The sequence below is a fragment of the Chiloscyllium plagiosum genome, unplaced genomic scaffold (genome assembly GCF_037043375.1).
Source record: "Chiloscyllium plagiosum isolate Xiang-an unplaced genomic scaffold, Cpla_swu_hap1 HiC_scaffold_15, whole genome shotgun sequence".
NCBI classification, from domain to species: Eukaryota; Metazoa; Chordata; class Chondrichthyes; order Orectolobiformes; family Hemiscylliidae; genus Chiloscyllium; species Chiloscyllium plagiosum.
This window is the reverse complement of record NW_028270153.1, coordinates 15,774,244-15,795,756: the sequence shown is the minus strand read 5'-3', so window position 1 is coordinate 15,795,756 and position 21,513 is coordinate 15,774,244. Positions and strand designations below refer to the sequence as shown.

The 21,513-nt window shown below is 40.9% G+C and overlaps 1 protein-coding gene across 5 annotated transcripts in view; it reads right to left on the bottom strand.

Moving 5' to 3' along the window:
- The window catches only part of tp53inp2b (tumor protein p53 inducible nuclear protein 2b), a 47,838-nt gene that overhangs the window by 14,031 nt on the left and 12,294 nt on the right, over nucleotides 1-21,513 (bottom strand). For 4 of the 5 annotated variants that reach the window (XM_043710754.2, XM_043710753.2, XM_043710755.2 and 1 more), the window contains 2 exons: nucleotides 12,738-13,043; nucleotides 4,936-5,281 (listed from right to left, as the gene is read on the bottom strand). In XM_043710754.2, the coding sequence (XP_043566689.2) occupies nucleotides 4,936-5,281; nucleotides 12,738-12,855 (464 nt within the window). In that variant the 5' untranslated portion in view covers nucleotides 12,856-13,043. The remainder of the gene's footprint in view (nucleotides 1-4,935; nucleotides 5,282-12,737; nucleotides 13,044-21,513) is intronic. The other variant, XM_043710758.2, reaches the window with a different exon arrangement.

The window sequence follows — 21,513 nt, the reverse complement described above, 5'->3', positions numbered from 1 at the left end:
GAATAAAATGCCCATATTCTAGCAGTCTCGCCTCTTGGTCGTTTGTTCTGTGTCAGACTACTCTCCTACGAACCTGACCTTGAGAATTTTTTAAAACACCCACTCATCTTAAACCTATGCCCTCTAGTTTTTGACTCCCTACCCCAGGGAAAGGACCTTGTCTATTTACCCTATCCACGCCCCTCAATTTTATAAACCTCTATATGTCACCCCTCAGCCTCTGACGCTCCAGGGAAAAACAGCCCCAGCTTATTGAGCCTCTCCCTATAGCTCAAACCCTCCAGTCTTGGCAATATCCTTGTAAGACTTTTCTGAACCTTTTCATGTTTCACAACATCCTTCCTATAGCAGGAAGACCAGAATTGCACACAGTATTACAAAAGTGGCCTTACCCAAGTCCTGTACAGCCACAACGTGACATCCCAACTCAATGTCCCGACCAATAAAAGCATACCAAACGCCTTCTTCACTATCCTAATGCCTGCAACATGACTTTCAAGGAACAATGAACCTGCACTCCAAGGTCTTTGTTCAGCATCACTCCCCAGGACTTTACCATTAAGTGTATGAGTCCTGCTAAGATTTGCTTTCCCAAAATGCAGCACCTCACATTTAGCTAAGTTAAACTCCATCTGCCATTCCTCAGCCCATTGGCCCATCTGATCAAGATCCCATTGTAATCTGAGGTAACCTTCTTTGCTGTCCACTACACCTCCAATTTTGGCGTCATCTGCAAATTTACTAACCATACATCCTATGTTCATATCCAAATCATTGATATATGAAAAAAAGTAGTAGTCCCAGCACCAATCCTTGTGGCGCATCACTGGTCACAGGCCTCCAGTCTGAAAAGCAATCCTCTACCACTACCCTCTGTCTTCTACCTTTGAGCCAGTTCTGTATCCAAATGGCTAGCCCTCCCTGTATTCCATGTGATCCAACCTTGCTAACCAGTCTACCATGAGGAATCTTGTTGAAAATCTTACCGAAGTCTATATAGATCACAACCACCACTCTACCCTTATCAATCCTCGTCATTACTTCTTTAAAACACTCAACTAAGTTAGTGAGACGTGATTTCTCATGCATAAAGCCATGTTGACTATCCTTAATCAATCTGTGCAACCACTAAAGTGATAAATTAACTTAGAGGTTCACTTGGAATTACAATGAGGACTTACAGACAGGTGAACGTAACTAATTATCACATAAAAACAGCTTTGGAGAAACTGAATTTCCAAAAAAGGATCATATTGGACTTGAAACATTGTTTCTCTCTTCATAATTGCTATCAGACCTGTTCACTATCTTCAGCATTTTCTGTTTTTATGTCAGGCCTCCATCATCCAAGGTAGTTTGCTTTCAATTTCAGTTTGGAATAATTCAAGGCCACAAAAAAATTCCAACATTCTAATAGAGGAAGGGATCAATGATTCAAAATGAGCCTCACACAAAGTTTTATCCAACATGGAGTCTACAGGTTGTCGACATCCTCAGCGGGTCATGGTAAAGAGGATTTTTTTTTTTTTTTTAAGAAAAAGGAAAGCTTTGATTCTTGTTGGTACAATCTGGAACACATGAAGATGTCTACTTTCTCAATATCCGGTTTGGAATGACCTGAGGTTGTGAAAGATGTAACATAATTGCAAGTTGTTTTTCAGGCCAATGGTACATTCTAGGAAATTGTAGGCACCCCTCCCTATTATTCAGTTGCCAATGTGGGAAGTAACCCTTGATTTGTGGTGCAGGCTTGAGGGTTTGTATTTAGTTAATTGAGCTTGTATAGGATGTCCTGCACACAGTCAACAGGCACTCTAATTCAATTATCATGGAATGGTCAATGTTCATGGATCTGAACTAAAAAGGTTGATTTACCACTTTTGGTAAAGATTAAAAATGATCTCCATGGGGGAATACCAGTGGAGACTATAACACCACAATATCATACAATATAGGAGCAGAAGTAGGCCATTCGACCCATCAAATCTGCTTCATGATTCAATGAGGTCATCATGGCTGATCTGATAATCCTCAACTCCACTTTCCTGCTTTTGCTCCATAACCTTGAATTCCCTGATTAAAAATCTGTTGTCGTTACCTTTTTGGTAAGGCAAACCAATCTATTCAGCGTCGCCCTATAGCTCAAACCCTTCAATCCTGGCTACATCCTTGTAAATCTTTTCTGCACCCTTTCAAGTTTAACATCTTTCCTACAGCAGGGAGACCAGAATTGAAAGCAGTATTCCAAAGGTGGCCTAACCAATGTCCTGTACAGCCACAACATGACCTCCCAACTTCTATACTCAATACACTAGACTAATGAAGAAACGGTAAAGATGGATGGGAAGTGAAAGAGGGGTAAAGGCAGCATTATCAAAATTAACATAACAACAAGTAATTGTATTATCACTGCTCAAATCAGTCACCTGTTCCAGGTGAATGTTAGAGGCTCATGGTGCATAGTGTCACTTTCTCTGAACCCAAGAGGCACAGGTTCAAGATCCACATGGACCAGAAAGGCATAACAGCATCTCTGATTAGATAATATTTGTTCTTATTGGCTGCACTTTTATTTTTCTAATAATACTGGTGCTAGAATCAAAATAGATCCTTATTTGCTAAAAGGGTCCTCTTTTAAAAGATGCTAAAAATACCACACAGATTGAAATGAGGAGCAACATCCAGCCAAGAATGTTCTTTGGTGATAATCAACATGTCTTTACATTATCTCAATCAGGTTTACATTTGAAAAGTTCTCTCTGTGGGGAAATACCCAGAACAGATTATAAGACCATAAGATGGAGGAGCAGAATTGGCTATTCAGGCCATCACGTCTGCTTCATCATTCAATGAGATCACGGCTGTTTGACAATCCTCACCTCCACTTTCCTGCTCTTGCTCCATAACACTCGATTCTCTCACTGAGTAAAAACAACAGCCTTCTACAATAACAAATTCCACAGATTTGCGATGCTCTGAAAAGAAACTTCCCCATATCTTTGTAGTAACTGGGCAACCCCTTAGTAAGATTGTGTCCTCTAGTCCTAGAGTCTCCCACAACCTCTGCACCTCTATCCTGTCAAGCCCCCATAGAATCTTATGTTTCAATAAGGTCTCCTCATTCTTCTAAACCACAAGTCCCAACCTACTCAACCTCCCTTTATAAAAGGATACCTCTCGACCCAGGATCAACCTAGTGACACTTTTTTGGGTTGCCCCTGATGCCAGTATACCTTTTTATAAAAAGGAGATCATATGTTGGGATTAGCCAAAGAGAGACAAAACTTCTGTGCAGAAGAAAACCAGTTGACCTATTTGTGTTGTTAATTTTTGTGCGCTGCATAGAGTTAAGGGATTAAAGCAAAGAACTGCAGATGCTGGAGATCGGAAATAAAACCAGAAAGTGCTGGAGAAACTCAGGTGGTGTGAGGAGAGCACAGAGTTAATATTTTGAGTCCAGTGGCTCTTTGTCAGAAACTTTTGTCAATGGCTTCAACATAATGTTCTTTGAAACTTTTATTAAGTATTCCAAAATAAAGCTAAAGAAAGGACTGAAATCAGGAATTAATTTCTGGATGGGCAGAAATGAAAGGCAGAGACGGATGGTCAACTTGTAGAGAATCCTGGTCTCTCTTAAAAAGGAGATCATAAAGGATTTGGGAAAAGTGCAAACTAAATGGCCAGTTTATTTGGCCAGAACTAAAAGATTATATCTACAGAAAAGGTGAATGGACTGAGCTCCTTTACTCTTGAAACTCTCCGGTCACCACCAGTCTTGGCAATGTAAAAGTTTGATTTAGAGATTATGTCTCCACTTGTGAGCACTTGTAGAACACGGTCAGGAAATTCAGGAGAAGCTTCTTTACCCAGGATCTGGTCATAATGTAAAAGCTGCTGCGTCATGGAACATTTGAGACACTTATGTTGTGCTGTTACGTGGGAAACAAGACAAGCCACGAGTGAGAAAGAAACAGAAGGACGTGTTGATTGAGTTACATAAAGACTGGGTAAGAGGTTGACATGTCAAAGCACTGTAATCCTGTCAGACAAATTACTTATTTTTGCATTGGAAATGCTTGGTAACATGGAACAATGGAGGAAGTATTATTCAAGCAGAAATATTATTTAAGAACAAGAACAAATATACTAGCAGGAAGGAGTAGGAGCAGGAACTGGAGAACAGGTCGAATGAGCACTTTTAATCCTTCAAAGCACAGCAGAACTGATGAAGTATGGATCTCAATCCAAACCAAAAGTGGTATAACTAAAAGTGAAGATTATTCACACTGCTTATTCACTGAAAAGATCAGTTTTAAAGTCTATGTGCTTTATTAATTGCACATTTTTAACATTCAGATATTTAAGCTTTTTGGTTAACAACAAAAGTAAAATATAGGTAGAATGGAAGGTCAATTATGCAAACTTACTTTGGGGTGGCACAGCAGCTCAGTGATTAGCAAAGCTTCCTCACAGCACCAGGGACCTGGGTTCAAGCCTCAGGCGACTGTCTGTGTGGGGTTTGCACAATCGCCCCATGTCTACATGGGTTTCTTCCCTTGGCCCAAAAATGTGCTACTTAGGTAAATCGGCCACGTTAAATTGTCTGTAGTGTCCAGGGTTAGGTAGGTTAGCCAGAGGAAATGCAGTGTTGCAGGGAAAGGATAAGGGCTGTGGGGTCTGGGTCAGGTGCTCTTTGGGAGGATCAGTGTGGACTCAATGTGCCAAATGGCTTCCACACTTTAGGGATTTTATGATTCTGTTCTATTGAACTGATGAATTTGATTCACAATAGATTACTTAATAAAATTGAGAGACTCTATTGTTTCCAGTCACAAACAGGACAAGTAATTGTTACTTTATACTGAGGGGGAAGAGAACAGAGAGAATGCGTTACCTCAAACATCCAGTTAGGGCCCTTCCCCCTCTCTATCTTACCCATCATTGATTTCGTCATTGGCATCTTCCTCCAGTGTGATATTGGTGTTGCTGGCAGCATAGACGGACATGCTCGGATGCTCAATGAGCAGGTTCTCCAGGGGGCTGCTCTCCACTTGGACTTCATCCTGGCCTTCTGCAGTAAAACAGGGGGGAGGGGTGACAAACCAACTCTCTTCCAAAGTGCAGGGTAAAGACTGTGGAGGACTGGAGCCACTTCCACAGTGGCAGAGACTCTCAAGAGAAGAGGAGGCTGATGGAGGGGATGCATCGGAAAGGCGAGAACTAGGCCCGGCAGTATTTGCCTTCACTTCCACATCTTCACTTGAGGGGGGAGTGCAATCATCTAAATTTGGGCGGGGTGGGGGGTGTGGGTCAGGGGTACATGCGACCATCCAGTGACACGAACAGTAGTCATAACAATTTGTGTGAGAATCAAAGGAAAACCAAATCAAAAGAATCAGGTTGAAAGGGGGGTGGGGGGTGGTTTGGTGGGAACAGAGGGAGGGAGTGGGGAAGAAAGCAAAAAAAAAAACAAAAAAGACTGATTAGTCATTTTTTCCAGAATGACAGGCCTAGTCCAACATTTTCAAAAGTTGATCTTCCTTAAGAGCAAGTTGCTGAAGAGCAATTTCCTCTAAAAGAGCAATTTTTCATTTGTAGCTACGTCAGGGTATTTTACCACAGCCTCAGTGAGAGGCAGAACAAGTTTTTTTAAATGGGCAAGGGGGAAGAAAAAGGGAAACAACGTTGAGATCCTATTGGGTCGCCAGAAAAGCTGAACGGAGTTGAAAATAGGGTCAAAAGAAACAAAAACAAAAAGCAATCAACCTGGATGTGCATGAATTACTTGTAGGGGAAAAAAATACCCCCACCTCCCCCCAATTCCAGTGAATCTCTTACTGAAGACATTATCACCATTAGAACAAATCAAAAACATTAACTCTATTTTACAGAATTATTACTTTTTAAAACTATTTAGTTCATTTTCTTTTTTCTAAATTAACGCAATATTCCAAATTACCACCTTTTTGATGTTCCCTTGAACCATGTTTCTACATAATTAATGATTCACATTCCTCAGAGTTCAAAGTTCTGCACCACCATGATTGTTGGCATCATTAATTAATTACAGAGAATAAAATTAGGGGTTATGCTAAACTTCTAACAGCCATTTAATGAAGGGAGGAGATCAGAGTCAATTTGTACTCGGTTTAAATTTATTCATGGAGTGAAACTATTCCTCCACCCCCATGTCAATTTTTATACTTTCTAAATCACTATTATGACAAACCTCTGGAACAGGTGGGGCTTGCATCCAGGCCTCCTGACTCAGAGGTTGGGTCTCTGCCACTGTGCCCCAACAGCTCCTCCACCCCAGAGTCAATAAGTGTCTCAAACAGGTGCTCAAATAATGAATGTCTCCCATCTGTTTATTCTTGCCTTTAATGTGCACAATATCGATGGCATTCCCTATAATTTCCTCTTCCAAAAAGGGAAAACCTAGACTACACTGTTTCTTGTTTTGCTTACTCATTCCTAGAGCAATAAAAAGGTAAAGTTGTTATAGCCCTACCTGATCTTCAGTGTGCATTCTCATGAGAGATGACTGGCAGGGGTTTAATCAGAGGGTCACGGTGCCTCAGGTGAGGGGAGAGGTTGAGAAGGAGAGTCCTTCATCATGACCTCAGCTAGTGCTGGGAATTGAACCCACGCTATCAGCATCACTCCATATCACAAACCAGCTGTCCAGTCAACTGAATTACCTGACCACACCCACACAGCAATACTGCATTTAAGAATAAAAAGGCCATCTCCTCTTTCTCCTAGTAGAAAGGACACGGTGAAACACTCCCTCCCTTTCTGTAGAATTGTTTGGAAAGGATTACTTTATAGGCAAAAGTGAGGACTACAGATGCTGGAAACCAGACTTTGAATCAGAGTGGTGCTGGAAATGCACAGCAGGTCAGGCAGCATCGGAGGAGCAGGAAAATAGATGTTTCGGGCAAAAGCCCTTCATCAGGAATAGAGGATGTACATCTTGTGAGGAAAATTAATGGTGAAGCTACTCCATCAGTTAGGAGAAAGTGAGGACTGCAGATGCTGGAGATCAGAGCTGAAAATGTGTTGCTGGAAAGCGCAGCAGGTCAGGCAGCATCGGCTGCCAGCCTTTATTATTCCAGAGTAAACAAAAAAATAAATGAAGCAATATTTTCAAACCAAAAAGCGAGAAACCATATGCATCTATTCTTCACCACCTTTTCCAGCAAATACTCAGATGTACTGCAAACATCCATGCCAACCAGATATCCTAAACTAATCTTGTCCCATTTGCCAGTACTTGGCCCATATCCCTCTAAACCCTTCCTATTCATATACCCATCCAGATGCTTTTTAAATGTTCTAATTTTACTAGCCTCCACTACTTCCTCTGGCAGTTGAATCCATACATGCACTACCCTCTGTGTGAAAAATGTGCCTCTTAGGTCCCTTTTAAATCTTTCCCCTCTCGCCCTAAACCTATGCCCTCTAGTTCTGGACTCTCACTCCAGGGAAAAGACCTCGTCTATTTACCCTATCCACACTCATGATACTTTACATTCCCAAGGTATGGCGATCAGTGGTTACATTTGGGTCTGAGGGCACTCCCACAGAACCATTAGGTAAGTTCAGATATTTTGACCTGGTAAATGCAGGATGTTCCCAGTGACTGAGGAGTTCTGAGTCAGGGGTCCACAGTCTAAAGGATACACAGCAGTCCATTTAGGACAGAGATGAGAAGATATTTCTTTACCCAGAGTGGTGAGCCTGTGGAATTCACTGCCTCCGAATGGGATTGCAGCCAAAACATTGAATGCTTTCAAGAAGGAGATAGATATAATTCTTGGGGTTGAAGGGAACCCAGTGGGGCAGAAGTGGGAACAGGATACAGAGTTGATCAGCCATGATCACGCTGAACAGTACAGAAGGCTTAAAGGGCAGAATAACCTACTCCAGCTGCTCTTTTCTATGATCCAGTCTCAGTGAAGGAATGGCAAGGTATATCTAAGTCACAATGATGAGAGACTTGGAGGGAATGGTGTTGCCATGTGTCTCAGGTGCTGCTGGAGACAGTAATGTTTGATACATGGGAACTAGATTAGGAGGAGAAATGTAACAGTAAAACCAGGATTGCTTCGCCCCATGACAGAATTAGCATATGGAGCTTACGATAACATATCCTAGCACTATTTATTTTCCCCAAGTCTTTGAATAGCATGCATTTATGAGATGGGGAATGGAAATGGAATCAGTGAGCGCACAAAAGGGGAGAAAAATAAAACAATTAAAATGATGAGGTTACAGCAACATGCTCCACCCTTGATGATGTTAGTTAAACTCACTCACCCACTAATCACAAGCAATTTTTAATCATAAAATTAAATTTGTCTGAGTTTCAACATAACACCTACACTTGGAAATGGACATTTGTAAACAAAAACAAATCACGAAGACAATGTATGTTAATTTTAATGGAACAAGAGGCGGCTATTAAAGAGAGAGGGATTTATGCATGGGGAGATGCAAAAGGTCAGAGGTAAGATTTGATATTCCTCCTTGGCTCATTCTTTTTTACAATATCTAACCAACATTTGTTTTTTAAAAAAGGTCCTGTTCCTCTACACATAACCTTGAGTTATTACTGGTCAAGAGAAATAGAGTACGTGGCACTTTCAAAATCAGCTAAACCACATGTCAATGTCGGCTTTTATTTGCAAAATACGGAATATTTTGTGCAGTTTTTTTTTGACAAGAGATGGGAGGAGAAACATTTTATTCTTAAAAAGTGCATTGTGTGGTAATGACTTTGAACCACAATGTGTGTTTGGACAGCAAGTCATAGATTCCCTACAGTGTGGAAAGAGGCCTTTCAGCCCATATAGTCTGCACTGACCCTCCGAAGAATGTTTAAAAATAAGGGGCTACCCATTTAAAGCAGAGGAGGATTTTTTTTCCCCTCAGATGATTAGGAGTCTTTGGAACTCTTCCTTTGAAAAATAGTGGCAGCAGTCTTAAACTTATTCTAAGACATGGATAGATAGTGTCATTGAAAACTAGGGGTAAAAAGTTATTGGGGTCAACAAAAACACGAGTAATCAAATTGGCAAGGATTTATAGAATTGAAGACTGGGCTTGAGGGGCAGAGTGGCCTATTCCTGCTCCAAATTAATTGTTGGTACAATCCAATGGGTTTGATTCCAGCTGGTTGGCACTCACCTACAGCCCCTACTACTAACCCGCTACTGAATTTTGCACCTTCAAGAGCAGGACATTTTGAAATAACCTCGAAGAGCTATACTACAAGGGAGATAATCAGCAGCCATTTACTCATACCATCAGATCTCACAAACAGAAATAAGTAATTCAATTGGTTTGAGGAAGAGAGAGGAATGTTGTCAACAGCACAAACAGCATTCCCACCAGCTTTTCAAATACACAAATGCAATTCTTCAATATCCAGAACTGGCAGATAGTTGCAGGTTACACAAGTGTCTCAGCTCAAGAATGGCCAAGAAATCCAAACTGGATTTTCAAATTTGACAATAACAGTTAAATCCATTGCTGAGATGGGTTTCCAGCTGGTTACTTGGCTGGGTGGGATGTGACTGTCTCCTGCAGGGTATATTACCTGATGCAACAATGCTTATGTTATCCAATGCAACATAACAAACAAAACTGGATATTGTTATTGAAGAATCCACCAAGAGATTTGTTACACCTAACTATTGTATACAGAGATATTATATTCACAAAACAATGTCTGGGCTAACATGAAGTAGTCAAACAGAGTAACATGCTTCTTGTAGTGCATCATGCTTCAAGTAATCAGAGTTAAGATGGAGTGTGAGATCTTTATACACTTACATCAAGTGCTATGATATATAGTGATTGTGCCATGGGTATGTCTCTTAAGGGAAAGAGAGATACTGACTGAGACATAACAACTGAGGGGAGAGGTGCAGGAATGGGAAAGAAACAGAGATATAGGACGAATAGTACAGTCACAATGGACTGAATGGTCTGCTGTTCTGTAAATATTTATAACTATGCACAATTCTTACCAGCTAAGAGACAGCTGGGGGAAAAATCCTCAAACAAGTTTCAAACAAATTAGTATGCAAATTAATGACCTTGGGGGCAGTTACAGGTTGTTCCAAACATTTAGTTTGGAAGCACAAAACTAGAAGAGTAACAACAATGCAGGAATGTCTAATCAGAATGGCAAGTACACTTCTGAAAGGCTGGTTCGGACACTTGCAGAAGGGAAATTCCCGATTTCAGCACCACCACGAGGTAATATTTTGAGAATTCACAGATTACTAGGAACAGCATGGTCACAGGTGATACTGAACAGGGATGAAGTGGATAAAGGGCTGCTTCAGCCCATTGTGTTTGCTTTTTCCAATTATGGATGCTGGGATTCTCTGCTTTGGTAGCAGCATGGGTATAGGCTATCCTAATATACTGGCTGCTCTCACACAATTCTGCTTTTGTTTTAAGTAGTATCTGACTTTAACATGGTCCTTAACAACAACTTGTGCTTACCTAGCATCTTTAACATTATATATCCCAAGGCAGTGCGGAAAGTAAAATTATCTTGAGCTACGTAAGGAGCTATCAGCTAGAAATGAACAGTCTTTTGGTCAACGATGCAGGCTTCAAAGGAACATCTTAAGACCAGAAGAGCAGAAGTAGGCCATTCAGCCCATCGAGTATACTCCATCATTCAGTGAGATCATGGCTGATCTGATAACCCTCAACTCCACGTTCCTGCCTTTTCCCCATAACCCTTGATCCCTTACCTTACCGTCTCAACATTGAATATACTTAATAATCCAGCCTCTACAGTAGTAAAATTTCCTGATTCACAACCTTCAGAAAGAATACCCCACATCTGTCTTGAATGAGACTCCTTCTTTTGAGAGTATTCCCTCAGTCTGAAACTCGCCCACAAGGGGAGACAACCTTTCAGCACCTACCCTATCAAGTCCTTTTAGAATTTATTGCTTCATTAAGCTCACTGAAAGACAGTGACAGAGAGGAATAGGGAAAGAATTCCAGAGCTTTAGCCCTTTACAGCTAAAGGCATGACCATCTCATTGTAGATGGTGGAAATTGGTGATGCACAAGAAATAGAGGACTGAGTTGCAGGACTGATATCACTGAGTTTTGGAGTTGATTGCAATTACAGAGTTAGGGAAAAGGAGAGGCCCTTGGAACAACATTAAAGGGAGGACAAGAATTCTAAAACAGAGACATTGCTTAATTGGAGGTTAACTTGGGTGAATACCGGTCATGTTAAAAACATTCATAGCCAAAGAAATCTTCACTGTTCAATGGAGACACTCAAGCAGTACAATGTTCTCTGGCTTGAAGTGCTAAAAAAAGGATTAAAATAGATGAAAGTTTAAAGACTTGGCACAGAACAAAAGTGGCTGTTCGGCAAACTACGACGTAAAAACTTTGACTGTATTTTTGTACCCTATGTCAAGACTTGAAGTTCTGAGACATGCCAAGGTCCAGGAGATGTAGAGATGGGGCAGAATATCAATCTGTCTGATTTGCTGACTAAATTTCATCTAAAAAAATTGACAAAAGAGCCCATTATTGACACTACGCAATTATCTCAATGACGTGATTGCATCATTCAGAGATATCAACAACATGTGTGTCATGTAACTTTAATTTGACTCAGTGGGGCCTTATTTCAAAAAGAAAAATAAAGCTTGGACTTGTATGAAAGTTCTTCCCCTTCCCATCAGCTTCCAAGAAATTCACATCTCTAGCAAGTCAAGACAAAAATTAGCACAAATTCAATGTGGTCCTATTCCTTCTCTTTCTCTTGTTTCCGCACAATGGGAAGCAGAAATCTAATGGAACAAAGAACAAACTTGCAGCCTCTAGGGTTAGAAACTAATCCTCAAGGGTTACAAAATTATAAGAATTAGAAAACCAGTTTAAGGAGAAAGGGAAACGATTTAACAGGGACCTATGGGGTAATGTTTTCACAGAGCGATGTGTGTATAGAATGAGCTACCAGAGGAAGTGGGGGAGGCTGGTACAATTACACCATTTAAAAGGCATCTGGATGGGTACATGAACAGGAAAGGCTTAGAGTGATATGGGCCAACTGCTGGCAAATGGGACTAGATTAGGTTAGGATATCTGGTTGTATGGACAAATTGGACCAAAAGGGTCTGTTTCCATGCTATACATCTCTATGACTGACTAAAGTATTTCTGCACTGTCTGAGGTGTATGACAAATAGAGCACCCAATCCTGGAAATGGACACCAAGTTGAATCTCAGACCTCAGTTGGATGATTTGGAGGTTCTTATTACATTTTTTTTTTAAAAAGTCACAAGTTTAGCCACAGTAGTTGAGGCACAGGCAGACCTGGAGTCATTGCACCAGTGATACCTTAGTACAGCTGAATGCAAGTTTTAAAAAAAAATTATGTTTATAAAAATTATCTTGTCGCATCTTTCTAAAAATGCACACACTTACAGAGTTGGATGAGAATTCATCTAAAATTTCACAATTAGTGCTGAGCAGTTTTTGACGTCAGATATTTCTATATAAAGCATTGCTTTGGTATATTCTAAATAAAACCAAGTGTTCTATTCACAATGGCAAACGGCTCTGTACTAGATAGAACAACTTCAGAATTTAAGTTTACAATAGAGATTTGGTACACACTGTTAGCATGACATCGATTGAGGACACTTAAGAGGAGAAAACATGGAGAGCTTTGAACTTACCTGGAAAGTCAACGATGAGCCAGCCGTCATCTTCCTTTTCAGTCAGACTGGGATCGGGACCCTGGGTGCAGACCTCCTCTGTTTCCCCATAGAAAAGGCTGGTGAGTCGGTGGAACATGGTGGTCTGGCTGTGAAGCTGGCCTGCAATTTAAATGCACAGGCAGACAACCACTCTCTTAGGGGGAGGCAAGAGGCTGGTGAGCAGACAGTGCACAATGATCCCTCAGGCGGTATTCAGCTAAACAGAGACCACAATGCAAAGTGCTGTCATATGGCCACTCACTTGGGTTTACACGTAAAGAAGGCCTAGAACAAAACATGGCAGAGAAAAAAAAACACATTACTACATCTTCCAGTCATTACCCAACAAATGCTGACTAATCATGTGTTACTATGTCCTAGTGGGTTAACATAGTTATAGAGCGTACAGCATGGAAATTGGTCCAACTCGTCCATTCCGAACAGATATCCTAACTTAATCTAGTCCTTCTAGCTAGCACTTGGCCCATATCCCACTAAACCCTTCCTATTCATATACCCCCATCCAGATGCCTTTTAAATATTACAATTGTCCCAGCCTCCACCACTTCCTGTGGCAGCTCATTCGATACACGCACCACCCTCGGTTGAAAAGTTGTCAGAGGTCCCTTTTGAATCTTTCCCCTCTCACCCTAAACCTATGCCATGCAGTTCTGGACTCCCCCACCCTGGGGAAAAGACCTTGTCTATTTATCCTAACAATGCTCATGATTTTATAAACCACTATAAGGTCAACCCTCAGCCTCTGACACGCCAGGGAAAACAGTTGAAGAAAACAATAGCATATACGTCTTAAAAGTGAATCAGTGGAAGCCTCATTTAATTACATAACCGATCTCTCTCACTTTTGGCTAACACAATCAGGTTCAGTAAAGAAGCAAAAAGAGCTGGAGAAACTCAGCAGGTCTGGCAGCATCTGAGGAGAGAGAGAGCAGAGTTAATGTTTTGAGTCTAATTCTGAAGAGTCATATCGAACTGGAAAAATTAACTTTTTTTCGCCACAGATGCTGACAGACCTACGGGGGATTCACCAGTGTTTTTTGTTTTTATTTCAGGTTTCCAGCATTGGCAGTATTTTGCATTTTTTTTGATGGTCAGTTTCAATGTTAATTGCTGACTCAGGTTTAATGTTGTGAGGAAGATTTATGTTCTCCTCTCACCCCACACAATACTCCAAAGCATCGAATACCCCATCATCAGTCCTCTTGTTGAATAACCAGTCAGTCCTCTCAGCACACTAACTCCAATACTCGATGGGCTGAATGGCCTCTTTCTGTGCCACAATAACTATGGCCAAATGGGAAGTAGAGTTTTAACTGTTGGTCAGACAACCAACTTTCTTTCTCCATCCCCAATATTTTGACAATCAATATATTAAAATGTAAAGATTTTTATTTTAAATGCAGTATTTTCAAAGCCGTGATCTTTTTCTCAAGCTGCTCACTGCAGAGTTCTGGACATTAATCTTCAATTTTCATAGTCTCAGACCAACCGTTAAATTAAGCATCTCTGGTTAAGTAATCTCCCAACATCCATGTACAAAACAACCACATAGAAAAGATACCAGTAGAGGTCAGTGACAAAGAGCCCTTATCCTGAGGGAGATAAAAAAACCCAACTCTTCAGGAAAAGGAAAGAAAGCAGTTCTTAAAGAATTAAGAAAGATAGGGATAGAATATGCTTTTCAAAAAGAAATAAAATTTTCCAGCACTCAATCGGCTAAACATACAAACTCTGGTGATATTTGGGGCATTTCCTTGGGTGTTCACATTCAAGTATCACCACATCATATTAGGTTTGTCAAGTGACATGATGGCAAGAAAATAAGGCCATCAAGCCAACAGTTTGCAATTACTCTTTAAAGTCAACCATCTTAAACATCGACTCCCTCCACCATCGATGCACAGTCGCAGAAGTGTATCTACAAGATGTACTGCATCAACTCACCAAATCTCCTTCGACAACACCTTCTCAGCCCATAATCCAGAAGGACTAGGGCAGATGAATGGGAACAACAAATCCTCAAAACTCCCCTCCAAGCATCACACCATTTTGGAATTGAACCATATCACTGTTCCTTCACTGTTACGGTAAAAATCTTGGTAATTCCTTTCTAACAGTACTGCAAATGTCCCTACAGCAGATGAACTGCAGCTTTGCAAAAATTCAGCTCACCACCACCTTCTCCAGAGCAATTAAGGATGGGTTACAAATGCAAGTCTCGCTAGCAACCCCCACATCCCAAGAATCCCAGATTTAAAATGGGTCTCGGGGCAACTTTTATTAAATAATTATAGTAGTATAGGAATTCCACAACAAACTGTCAGAAGGCATATTTCCTTGCAGTTCCATTAATGTAATATTCCTCATTTGGGCTGATTTATTCCCCTGAAAACTGTTACACTAACTTCGGAGTTTTGCTACAAATCAAAATGTAGCATTTTGTCAAGAGAAAGCAAGTGCAGGGGTTGGGGAGTGGTGCAATATTGAACTGCTAGTAGTGCAAATTTAGTTGTGTTCATTGATTCCACTTTTAAGTAAAAACGAGACAGTATCACATTAATTCCAGAAACCGTAGGGAATAACCTTATATATTTTCTCCCTCCCCAACAGTGGATGACATTTAGCAAGCACAAACTCTAACAGACTGTTACGTAGCTTTACTTTAATTGAAAGCAGTTCTACTAAGAGTTCACATTGAGAATTTAAAATTTAGTTTCAAAATCTGGAAAACAAAGTTGGCACCAACAAAAAAAAAAGTGACTATGAAGCTAAATAAAAACTGAAAGGACTGCAGATGCTGTAAATCAAAAACAGATTGCTGGAACAGCTCAACAAATCTGACAGCATCTGTGGAGAGAAATCAGGGTTACTGTTTCGGGTCAAGTGATCCTTCCTCAGAACTGTGGTGCTGTCGGATAGATGTTTAAAAAAAAAATCACAAGTCCATCAGGGAACAAAAATTGCCTTCCACCAACAATATGTTGGCTCCACCGCATATCTATGGGCTTAAGTTCTGACTGCCCTGTAAAGTTAGTTGGCAAGTCACTCAGTTATATTTAATGAAATAACCAGCCTTGCCAGTGATATCAACCTCAATGATTTTTTTCTAAAAAATATTCTGCTGGTCGTTCCATTGTTCTAGTCTAGTGCAAAAAGCTAATTGTCTGACTAACCACAGAGCAGATGCACAAGTATTAAACATTTAGCAGTAATTCAGAAAGAGGGAAAAATACTTGATTTTGTGTAGTGTTTCTCTCAAACACTGCTCAAATGAAGTACTTTTGACATGTCCAGGTCATACAGTACAATGTGCGGTTCGTCAACACGAATTGGCTATAACACAATTGATGAATTGTGTATGACATTTGGATAACACAAACTTTCTGCTGAATCGGTATAGTGATGTTTATAGTGATCTTCTACAGTGTGATTTTCTTTAGCAATTTTCCCATAGCACAGGGTTGCAGAGGAACACAACTGCCACGTTATAGAACAACCTGGAGTTTTAGTCAAGATGGAGGAGTAGGAGGGCTCCTGCACTGAAGCCCATTTGCTCCGAATCATTTCTTTTTCTTACCCACCCTCCTTCCTCTTTCTACTTACCTTTCATTCCTACATGGATCAGGGGCAAGGAGTTGAGCCAGCGCAGACTTGTCTGCTTTTATATTATTTCTTCCTTTACATTTGACCTTACTTACCTTCTGTGGAGAGCAGCTGGCAGCTTCAGCAGTGGCTGCATTGTCAAGATCGGCCTAGCCTGGTCTCATGGCGACAGCAAGTTGACACTGAAGGATTGCATCATGGTTGTGTGGCAACAGGGCAGTGATGGTCTCAGCATCGAGGTGGAAGGATTGAGATCCAGACCCATAGCTAAGCACTCGGGGACTGTAATGCTAAACATTTAACTTTATTTTCTACTTTATATTCAAGATTTTGGACCTTGGTACCTTTGTACCCAAAATAGGGCTGGACAATGGCGACTTTAAAATCTGTACAATGTACTTCTGTACTTGAGCAATAAAACCCAATTCTAATATAGGAAACATTGCAACCAATTTGCCCACAGAATGTTCACACAATGAGCAGTGTGATAATGGCTAGAAGGTCTGTTTAGCTGATCCGGATGAAATCATTACTGAGGCCACTGAGGAGAATTCAAACTTTTATACTACAGGGTCTTTTACATTGAGGCTCAGTGGAAGGGCTGGCCTAGGTTTTAACATTTATCTAGCAGTACAGTGTGCTCTCTGTAAGTCAACCTTTATTTGTGTGGGGAAGTTCTGGAGCGAGATTGAACCCAGAACATGGAGACACAAAGGGATAGGTGTGTTAAAGCAGAGCCCACTGCTGATATTTAGCCCACTGCGCAATCAGCAGAGCTATAATTTCCAGTTGGGAGTTAAATAGCAATTTTTTTTTGTTCTTTACTGTTCATTTCCAACATCTACAGGGCGTCATCTATAAAAAAGTGGGACAAGTGCTTTGTTTTTACTCAGGTAACCTAGCTCCTGTATCATTACAGTGTGTCAGCCTGAGAATCATTCCACTGCCTCAATCTATTCTCCAAGGGCAAAGAGTAAAGATATAAAAACAACTACCAAAATAAGAGGCTTGTGGTTTATGTTGTAGTAATTTAGGAATCATACATTATATTTTCCCAGTTAGAGAATTGTTTCCATCATTGTAATTAGGTATCACAGCAAAACGGATGTAATAACAATACTCAAGAGTTAAGGTTACAACCTACTGAGGTGTCCAGATACTTTAGGTAGTTGGTAGTGAATCACAAACTAGAATTTGATAATGGATTCAAATAGCATCATCAGCCTAGAGTTTCTAATCCGGTGCAAGATGTTGGAAAGTTGGGTTAAGGAAAAGGCTTCTACTGTATATACAGCACCTTCCAGATTATCCCTAAGCATTTTAGATTAGATTAATTTCATTTAGATTCCCTGGAAACAGGCCCTTTGGCCCATCCAGTCCACACTGACCTTCCAAAGAGTAACCCACCCAGGCCCATTTCCCTCTGACTAATGCACCTCACACTATGGGTAATTTAGCATGGCCAATTCACCTGACCTGCACATCTTTGGACTGTGGGAGGAAACCCACGCAGACACGGGGAGAATGTGCAAACTCCACCTTTAGAGAGCGTGGTTACAATTGTTGCATAGTGAACTGTAAAACATTTGGGGAAGGGATGGCTTAGTGGTATTACGGCTAGACTGTTAATCCAGAGACCCAGGTAATGTTCTGGGGACTCAGGTTCAAATCCCATAATGGCAGATGGGTGAAATTTGAATTCAATAAAAATCTGGAATTAAGATGACCACAAATCCATCATTTGTCAGAAAAAAACTGATTAGGTTCACCAATGCCCTTTAGGAAAGGAGTGGTTATCCTTATCCGGTCTGGTCTACATGCGACTTCAGATCCACGGCAATATGGTTGACTCAACTTCCCTCTGGACAAATAGGGATGGGCAATAAATAATTCAGGCCACAGCTAGAGATGGGACAGGTTTCTCAGTGGGAGTTGCCCATTGGTGGGAAACGTTGCACTTGATATGCTGCTTCAAGATTTCTCTCCTGTAAGCTCCGGGAGGTCTGAAGCATCTAGAAATTGCCAAAAGGCAGCTACTGGTATTATAGCAGTCTGAAAACTATAGTGAAGACCCACCATTCATTGGAGATGTGATATCAGAAAGGTTCGTGATTGTGGAAAATCAAGTAATGGGAAGTGAATACATTGAAGATGATGATGATCCTACTATCAGAGAGGTAGTTTGAGGCAGATAGCATGAAATGCCTTCTGAGGGAAAGTAAGTGTGTGAAAGAGAAAGCAACATAATCACATGCTGACTGGGTTAGATGGAGGACGACGTGGAGCATTAATGATAATGACAGACTAGTTAGGTTAAAGTGGTCTCTTTCAATGCAATAAATTTTATGGGCAGCCGTATTCACCTTTTGTCTGTCCATAACATTAGCATCAGAGGCAAAGGCAATCTGAATGAAATTTCAGTCAAGTATCAAAAATCCAAAAGGACTGTCACCATTTCTGGTGGCTGGCTGACAGTGGTTGTAGATGGAAAGTATTCTGCATGGAGGACAGCGTCGAGTGGGGTCCCGCAGGGCTCTGTTCTTTGGACTCTGCTCTTTGTGGTTTTCATAAATGACTTTGAGGAGGTTGAGGGGTGAGTTAGTAAATTTGCAGAGAACACCAAGGTTGGAGGTGTCGTCGATAGTATAGAGGGCTACTGCAGGCTGCAGCGCAACATAGACAGGATGCAGAGCTGGGCTGAGAAATGGCAGATGGAGTTCAACCTGGATAAATGTGAAGTGATGCATTTTGGAAGGTCAAACTCGAATGCTGAATATAGGATTAAAGACAGGATTCTTGGCGGTGTGGAGGAACAGAGGGATCTGGGTGTGCAGGTACATAGATCCCTCAAAGTTGCCACCCAAAGTGAATAGGGTTGTTAAGAAAGCATGTGGTGTTTTGGCTTTCATTAACAGGGGGATCGAGTTTAAGAACTGCAAGGTTTTGCTGCAGCTCTACAAGTCCCTGGTGAGACCACACTTGGAATATTGTGTCCAGTTCTGGTCGCCCTACTGTAGGAAAGATACAGAAGCTTTGGAGAGAGTGCAAAGAAGGTTTACCAGGATGCTGCCTGGACTGGAGGGCTTGCCTTATGAAGAAAGGTTGAATAAGCTTTGACTTTTCTCTCTAGAGAGAAGGAGGAAGGGAGGTGACCTGATTGAGGTGTACAAAATAATGAGGGGAATAGATAGAGTCAATAGGCAAAGATTTTTCCCCAGGGCAGGATGGACTGGTACAAGTTGTCATAGTTTGAAGATATAGGTATAAAGACGACATCAGAGGTAGGTTCTTTACGCAGAGAGTTGTGAATGCATGGAATGCATTGCCAGCTGTGGTGGTGGAAGCAGAGTCATTGGGGACATTTAAGTGACTGCTGGACATGCACATGGATAGCAGTGAGTTGAGGGGTGCGTAAGTTACTATATTTTACATTAGGATTAAACCTTGGCACAATATCGTGGGCCAAACGGCCTGTTCTGTGCTGTACTTTTCTATGTTCTACATCTATGTTCTAACATCACTGTCGCTACCTAGCTTAGCCTCCCTATACTTATCCCAAAGAACACCTCTTGTATTGGAAATATCTCAATTGCTTGAATGTATGCTGATATCATTGTAGGTAATGGTACTTTGCCTCCCCACATTTCTCACTTGACCAGCGTGCCACATGTGCAGTCATTGTGCAATCTGATAACTCTAGAAATTTTTGTCAGATCAAATCTGTACTTTATGGGATTATGATCCATGTCTTCAGTCCTTTTTCTGCTCTCAATTGACAGGGGTGCATAAAAACTGAATATTTTCCAGGTTGAAGTGAGCAACATCTGTGCACATCTGTCCTCGTATCCTGAGGAACGCTGTGTACTCCCAGAGAGGAGAAGCTTGGCCCCACATGTTTGCATTACAATCAGGAGATTTTAATCTAATACAAGATTAACAGGCTCACCAATAGTCAGCTGTATTCAAGGACAGGTACCTCCGATACTGCTCTGTAACAAGGCAATTTATACACTGCCAGGGCAGCTAATTTTATCCCATGGAGGAAGCAATTAGATTCTACTCCTCTTCTGCCAGAAAGTATGCCCAGTTAAGAAACAACGTGTTGGGAATCAAGTGCACAAAACCACATCCAGCCAAAACACACTGAAGTTCTAATACCTTCAGAAAAATAAATTCTAGTGTATGTCTGGAAGGTCATTAGTGGTTTACATCAACAGTACTAGACCACACAAGCATTTCACTAAAAACTTTTATGCAAACAGTTAATATACAACATTCATTTAAGAAAATCCATCTTATTTGCCTGGAAACTCCAGACAATATCTAGATGAATGCAGAAGAAGTGGAAATTAAAACAAAATAAGACAGAGACTATTTACAATATTTTGTACAAAGAATGATTTCAGCACAGGCTGGTTGAAGACTTGAACAAAACTAAAATCCGATAATAAGTGGCACTTTGTTTCACCACAAAGAGTTTCACATGCTGTTAAATCTGATTAACAAAGCTAATTCTTTCCAGGAGAAAGGGAGTGGTTGAATTAATATAACACTGAGACAGTGCCATGGTGACTGACAAAGATCGAAAGGTTAACTCAGCCCTGATCCAAAAGTAGTGCAAAAGAAACTTTGCATGGTGTGCTTGCAAACGTTTTCTTAAAAGACACTTTTGTAAAGAACAAAAACAAAATAACACTTTATTTTTTTAAAAAACGGTATCTTCTAGCCTGCTCACAGACATTTTTGAATGGCTCTGAATTGATGGGCAGCTCTATTGGTAGTCTTGGTGCCTCTGTCACCAAGTTCCAAGTTGTACTCCAGCTCTGGAGAACAACAACTAAATTGTTCCCTGGGACGAGGGGTTGTCTTATGACAAGGCTGAGTAAATTGGGTAAGCAAAAGTGACGACTGCAGATGCTGGAAACCAGAGTTTAGATCAGAGTGGTGCTGGAAAAGCACAGGAGGTCAGGCTGCTCAGATGCTGTGCTTTTCCAGCACCACTCTAATCTAAACCCTGAGTAAATTGGGTGCATATTCTCTGGAGTCTAGATGAACAAGAGCCTCTCCTATTGAAACATACAAAGACTATGAAGGGATGAATGGGGTAAATGCGGAGAGATTATATTGAGTG